This window comes from Nycticebus coucang, chromosome 9 (assembly GCF_027406575.1).
Source record: "Nycticebus coucang isolate mNycCou1 chromosome 9, mNycCou1.pri, whole genome shotgun sequence".
Taxonomy (NCBI): domain Eukaryota; kingdom Metazoa; phylum Chordata; class Mammalia; order Primates; family Lorisidae; genus Nycticebus; species Nycticebus coucang.
Window position 1 is genome coordinate 50142291 of NC_069788.1, and position 6825 is coordinate 50149115.

The 6825-nt window shown below is 41.1% G+C and overlaps 1 protein-coding gene across 1 annotated transcript; it reads right to left on the reverse strand.

Annotated features, from left to right (window-relative positions):
- Nucleotides 1-731: 731 nt before the first annotated feature.
- LOC128594696 (olfactory receptor 2H2-like) lies at nucleotides 732-1694 on the reverse strand. The gene has a single exon (XM_053603603.1). The coding sequence runs from the start codon at nucleotides 1692-1694 to the stop codon at nucleotides 732-734; it is 963 nt and encodes a 320-aa protein (XP_053459578.1).
- Nucleotides 1695-6825: the final 5131 nt, after the last annotated feature.

Consider the following 6825-nt stretch of genomic DNA (forward strand, 5'->3'; position numbering starts at 1 on the left):
AACAGAAGAAAAAAAAAAGAAGGGTCCAACTCCTTGTCTCTCACACTAAAAAGAATGACACTGAAACAAAAGGGGCCAAATGATTGCAACACTGTTGTGATGAGGAGTGAATTCTACTCTGCAGCTAAGTCTCCCAATATTCTGCAGGTGTATCCTACAGGATGTGGAACAGAAAGTCTCCTGCACCATCAAACCTGGCAGAGAACAGGAGCTGTCTCATGACAGCCTCCCAAAGCATATGGCATTGAGGCAGGTCCTTAAAAGCCTCCCCTCCTCTCAGATTCCAATAGGATCAAAAGATGTGCTTCCAAGTCTCAGACTGCCTGTGGTTCAAGCCTTTTTTTTATATGACCGGTATAGATATGTGCAGGTACCCCAGAATGCCATGATAGAGCAGTTCCCTCACACTGACATGACAACTGGAGAGAGATTATGCAGCCAGAAATGAGGATGGTGAAGTTAAGGAATCTATAGAAATGAAGGTAGTAAAAACTGGAGGAAAAAGACAGGAAAGATTAAAAAAATTGACAGTGGCATGAATGATAATGTTTAAATGTCTTATGGAGATACCTAATTCCTCTTAACCTAATTTATTTCTCTCTCTCCCTATCCTTCTAATAGATACCACAGATTCACACTGTGTCCCACTGCAGTGGCTCAGGTGTGTGCAGAAAAGGGAGTGGCCTGGGGAACTCAATATTTTCACAAATCATGAAGAAATTCTTTTTAATTTAGAAAGCATGTAAGCATCTCTCTCTCACTTCTCCCCAGAGTCCCCACTTTTTCCCCAGAAACCTCCTGAATGCCCTTTTTACCTCATTGTTCCTCAGAGTGTATATGAGAGGGTTAAGTGAAGGCGTCCCCACTGCATAGAAGAGACCAAAGAACTTGCCCCTCTCTTGGGCATAGGGGTTTTTGGGCTGGAGGTAGACAGCAATGACTGAGCTGTAGAAGAGGATGACAACCATGAGATGGGAGGAGCAGGTTCCAAAAGCTTTCCTCCTTCCTTTTGCAGAGTTAATCCTTAGCACTGCCCGGGCAATGGCACCATAGGAAACAAGAATGAAGCTAAGAGGTACAACTACTAAGATGACACTGGATACAGCTAACTGGATTTCACTGTAGGAGGTGTCTCCACAAGACAGTCGAATTAAAGAAGGGACTTCACATAAAAAGTCATCTATCTGCCGGTGGGGGCAGAAGGGCAGGCGGAGGGTGGGTGGTGTCTGGATTACTGATTGAACCACACCCATAGCCCAGGCGACAGATGCCAGCTGCCAGCACAGGCGGGGATGGATGATGGTGGCATAGTGCAGGGGTTGGCAGACAGCCACATAGCGGTCAAAGGCCATCACTGAAAGGAGGATGCACTCAGTGGTCCCCAGGGACAGGAAGATGAAGAGCTGCACAGAGCAGCCCAGGAAGCTGATGGTCTTTGGGCCCCAGAGGTTGACCAGCATCTGGGGGACACAACTTGTGGTGAAGCAGAGGTCCAAGAAGGAGAGGTTGGAGAGGAAAAAGTACATTGGAGAGTGGAGCTTGGGGTCCAGCACAGACAGCAGGATGATGAGTGTGTTGCCCAGCAGGGTCAGGAGGTAGGCAGTTAAGACAACCAGGAAGAGAATCTTTTCCATCCCTGGATGTTCAGAGAAGCCCAGAAGGAGGAAGCCCTCTGGGGAGCTTTGATTGCCCATGGCTTGTTTTTGTCTGGACCTGGAGGGATGAGGCTGTTAGACTAGTGTGATTCAACCTGTCCTATCAAGACTCACCTGGGTGCTTATAAGTTACATCAAGTGGACATTTCTCTTCTGTCTAGTCTCCCAGGCTCTCTTCCCAGGGTCATCACCATCCTGCAGCTCCTTCTCTTCTTCTGTTCCTCTTGGTCAAATCTTGTCTATTGGGAGCAAAGAAACCAAAAAAGTGCTGGGTAATGGAGCTTCACACTGCTACTCTGACTTTCTGGTTGAGAGCAAAGAAAGTGGATATAAAATATGGATTCATTAATCACTCTTCATTAACTCAACAATAAATTATTGAGCTCTACTGTTCTGAATTTTGCAGTAGTTTTGAATATTCTATGAAGCATGAAAGAATTAGCTTCTTCTGATAGAATTTTCCTATCATACATATCTATGGTGGGTTGTTTTCCAGTCCAGAACATAAATTTCCTAAGATTATTTATGTTTTATATATATTATTCATATTTGTAAGAGTGAGCCTAATCAGAGGCTCAGTGCATAAATCAAGAAGAAATATTTCCTCAGTGTGAAATGACCCCACCCACAGAAAGATCAGTTAGGTGATTTTGTGCCTTCTCCATTTTAAAAAATAGTTATGATTTACTAATGTAAATACATAAGCTTTGTTTACAAATGGAAAGCCCTAACTTCAACATTATGTGCAGTGTAGCAAAATAAGATGAAAAAAATGCTACCAATTTTTTTGTTCTGAGGCTTAGAAATAAAAAAGATATGAGTTTTAGAAATAATTTATGTTTCAAATAAGATTATATTAATAGCAAAATACAATGAGTTGAAACTGAGGCATTTAAGTAGGTAGGATTTGTTTAATATTTCCTTAATTCTATTTACAATTTGAGATTTAAAATATTTTTAAAATAAAAATTTAAACCTACAGAGAATTTCCAAGAGTAGTCTAAAAAAGTTCCGGTGCACTCTTTATGTGTATGAATAGATTGTTAATATTTGACACTTAAAAAAATCATTTCATCTTTCTCTTTTTGTATGTAATTAGATTTATTTATTTATTTACTTTATTTTTTTATTGTTAAATCATAGCTGGGCACATTAGTGCAATCAAGGGGTACAATGTGCTGGCTTCATATACAATCTGAAATATTCTCATCAAATTGTTCAACGTAGACTTCATGGCATTTTCTTAGTTATTGTATGTAGACATTTGTTTTCTGCCTTTAGTAAGTTTCGCCTGTACCCATTTTAAGGTGCACCGTAGGTGTGGCCCCACCCATTACGCTCCCTCCAACCTAACCTCTCTGCTCCCTTCCCCTTCCTTGGCCCTTTCCTCACAGTCTTGTGCTATAGTTGGGCTATAGCCTTCATGTGAGAGCTATAATTTAGCTTCATGGTTGTAATTAGATTTATTATGAGCTATTGTACAGTAGGTTGCCTATATAAGGCTCCTTCACTTTTTCTAAGAAAAAGGAAATTCTTTTATACCAAAACAGCAGTTATTAGCTATAAGAAAGCCAACACTGGGCAGTGCCTGTGGCTCAAAATAGTAGGGTGCTGGCCCCATATACCAGAGGTGGTGGGTTCAAATCCAGCCCTGGCCAAAAAGTGCAAAAAAAAAAAAAAAGCCAACATTGGTAAATATTAATATAGGCACCTATGGATTTTACAGAATAATAATAGCATACCCTCCTTTCCAGCTTAAGAACAGAACAATTGCTACTAATATCTTTGAAGCCTTTTGTGTACCCCTCCCTAATCATATTTTGTTTCCTTCAAGAAGTGACCCTATTCTTATTTATTTATTCTGATTCTTTTTAATTCTTTTTTTTGAGACAGAGTCTCAAGCTGTCGCCCTGGGTAGAGTGCCATGGCGTCACAGCTTACAGCAATCTCGAACTCTTGGACTTAAGCGATTTTCTTGCCTCAGCCTCCCAAGTAGCTGGGGCCCGCCACAACCCCTACCTATTTTTTGTTTGTAGTTGCCATGTTTTAGCTGGTCCGGGCCGGGTTTGAACCCACCAGTCTCAGTGTATGTGGCTGGCGCCCTTCCCACTGAGCTACGGGCACCGCCTATTTTTAATTCTTCATACCTTTTTATTTATTTATTTTTTTTTGAGACAGAGTCTCAAGCTGTTGTCCTGAGTAGAGTGCTATGGCATCATAGCTCCCAGCATCTTCAAACTCTTGGGGTTCCAGTGATCCTCTTGCCTCAGGTTTTCTATTTTTGGTAGAGATGGGGTCTCTTTTTTTTGCTCAGGCTGGTCTCCAACTTGTGAGCTCAAACTATCTACCCGCCTTGGCCTCCCAGAGGGCTGGGATTACAGGACTCAGCCGCCTTGCCCAGCCTCTTCAGACCTTTTTAAACTTTACAGCATTGTATCTTTTGCATCTCAGCAATTGCCCAATATGTTTTATTCATCCATGAACTGTAGTGTTTCTCACATTCTTACTCTCTTGGCAACTTATTTCACTGCATGTTTTTTCTGAATCTTCAGTTAGTATCTTCCTTAGACTCTCTGTCCTCTGTTGTTTCCAGTCTTTAATAACACGTGTTTTCCTTAACCTATTTATTCCGGTTCTTTCCTCTGTCACCAACAATAGGCAGCACTACTTTTCCTACTTTCCATTAATTCCACACATACATGCATTCGTTTATTCTTTATTGGTCACCAAAGAGTCAGTCATGTACTAGCTGCTACATGGCTATAAGATATAAATTATATTCTATAATCCAGTAATGATAACCACCTATTGTTTTATAGTTACTATCTATTGAATGCTTCCTATATACCAGACACTATGCTAAATATTTTCCTGGAATACTTGCTTCTCACAACAACCCAGCAAGTTAGTTGATACACATCTTATCCTTTCTTTATAGAAGTCTCAGAGAGGCAAAGTAACTTGCCAACAAGTGCCATGACCAGGACTCTAGACACTGTTTGATTCCAAACGCTATTGAGAACATGTAGAAATTGATGAACTATAGGGGAATAAACTTATAACTTACTTGTAATAAAGTCAGAATCTCCTCATCGCCTTGTTACCAGAGCATCCCCATGAAAAGGAACTTATGAGATTGGTTGGAGTCTCCATTTGATTCTTACAAAGTGATTCATGCAAACTAAAAGCAAACTGGAGGAATAATACACCTTTAAAATTGACAGAGCTTAGATTTCTGGTAAGAGTTATGATTGCTAGTGCTTATGTTCTTGGACATTTTTAAAAACACTGCATGTTTATTGCTCCTTTCAACTTCAAGACGTGGGTACTATTACTACCTTCCTTTCCAGACAAAGAAATGAAGGCACACAGAGGATAAATCACTTGTTCTGGAAAGTGTCACTAGTAAGCGTCTGAGGTGAGCTTTAAACCCCGGTGGGCTAGCAGAAAAGTCTGGGCACCAACCATGTTCCACCATTGCTCTCTGCCAGATGCATAAGCCAGAGGTAGCTCTTTGTTATGGAGTTCTCTGTTAATATCCTCTTTTCCTCAATTCAGTAAATCAACCTCTCTTTAACCCCTCTTTTAGTGGTACTAGAGACAGAGAGTAATGGTGAGATAAAGGGATAGATCCCAGGACTCCCATCCCACAGAGAGAAACAGCTCATTAATTCTGCTAAGACTAGGGGACCCTCAGCTCACAGATAGCTAATTAGCCACTGGCACTAATGGTTAAGAACGAAAAGAGGATTCAGAGAAAATGTGCCAGCAATGGTGCTCCCAGTGGTAAATATGAAAGTCACCTCTGCTCCTCTGTGTCACCGGGGAGTGGCAGGGCACTAATTTCTCCTCAGCCCCATCACCTGAACATCTCATAGTGCCAATCTTAGATTGCCTGTCTTAGATTGTGCTCATTCAATACCACCTTACTTTGGTTTGTTTCCTTTCTCCTTTTAAATCAAGGTATCATTTACATAATGAAATGCACATATTTCAATGGACAAATGTACACATCCAGGCAATTATCACCCTTGTGACATTCCTGTAACAGCACACAAAAACATGCAACAACAGGCTCGGTGCCCATAGCACAGGTTACAGTGCCAGCCACATACACTGAAGGTGGTGAGTTCGAACCCAGCCCTGGCCAGCAAACCAACAATGACAACTGCAAGAAAAAATAGCCGGGTGTTGTGGCAGGTCACTCTTGCAATCATGTCTTGCGCCCAGAAGGTGTGGCACACACCAAGACCCCACGCCCTCCCTCCTTCCCTCTCTCTGCTTTTCCTCCCCCCATCATGTTAATTGTCATTAATTGTCCTCACATCAAAATTGAGTACATAGGATTCATGCTTCTCCATTCTTGTGATGCTTTACTAAGAATAATGTCTTCCACGTCCATCCAGGTTAATACGAAGGATGTAAAGTCTCCATTTTTTTTAATAGCTGAATAGTATTCCATGGTATACATATACCACAGCTTGTTAATCCATTCCTGGGTTGGTGGGCATTTAGGCTGTTTCCACATTTTGGCGATTGTAAATTGAGCTGCAATAAACAGTCTAGTACAAGTGTCCTTATGATAAAAGGATTTTTTTCCTCTGGATAGATGCCCAGTAACGGAATTGCAGGATCAAATGGGAGGTCTAGCTTGAGTGCTTTGAGGTTTCTCCATACTTCCTTCCAGAAAGGTTGTACTAGTTTGCAGTCCCACCAGCAGTGTAAAAGTGTTCCCTTCTCTCCACATCCACGCCAGCATCTGCAGTTTTGAGATTTTGTGATGTGGGCCATTCTCACTGGGGTTAGATGATATCTCAGGGTGGTTTTGATTTGCATTTCTCTAATATATAGAGATGATGAACGTTTTTTCATGTGTTTGTTAGCCATTTGTCTGTCGTCTTTAGAGAAAGTTCTATTCATGTCTCTTGCCCATTGATATAAGGGATTGTTGGCTTTTTTCATGTGGATTAATTTGAGTTCTCTATAGATCCTAGTTATCAAGCTTTTGTCTGATTGAAAATATGCAAATATTCTTTCCCATTGTGTAGGTTGTCTCTTTGCTTTGGTTATTGTCTCCTTAGCTGTACAGAAGCTTTTCAGTTTAATGAAGTCCCATTTGTTTATTTTTGTTGTTGTTGCAATTGCCATGGCAGTCTTCTTCATGAAGTGT

Coding starts and splice junctions, on each gene's coding strand:
- LOC128594696 (XM_053603603.1), bottom strand. CDS start 1,694: ATGGGCAATCAAAGCTCCCCAGAGGGCTTCCTCCTTCTGGGCTTCTCT.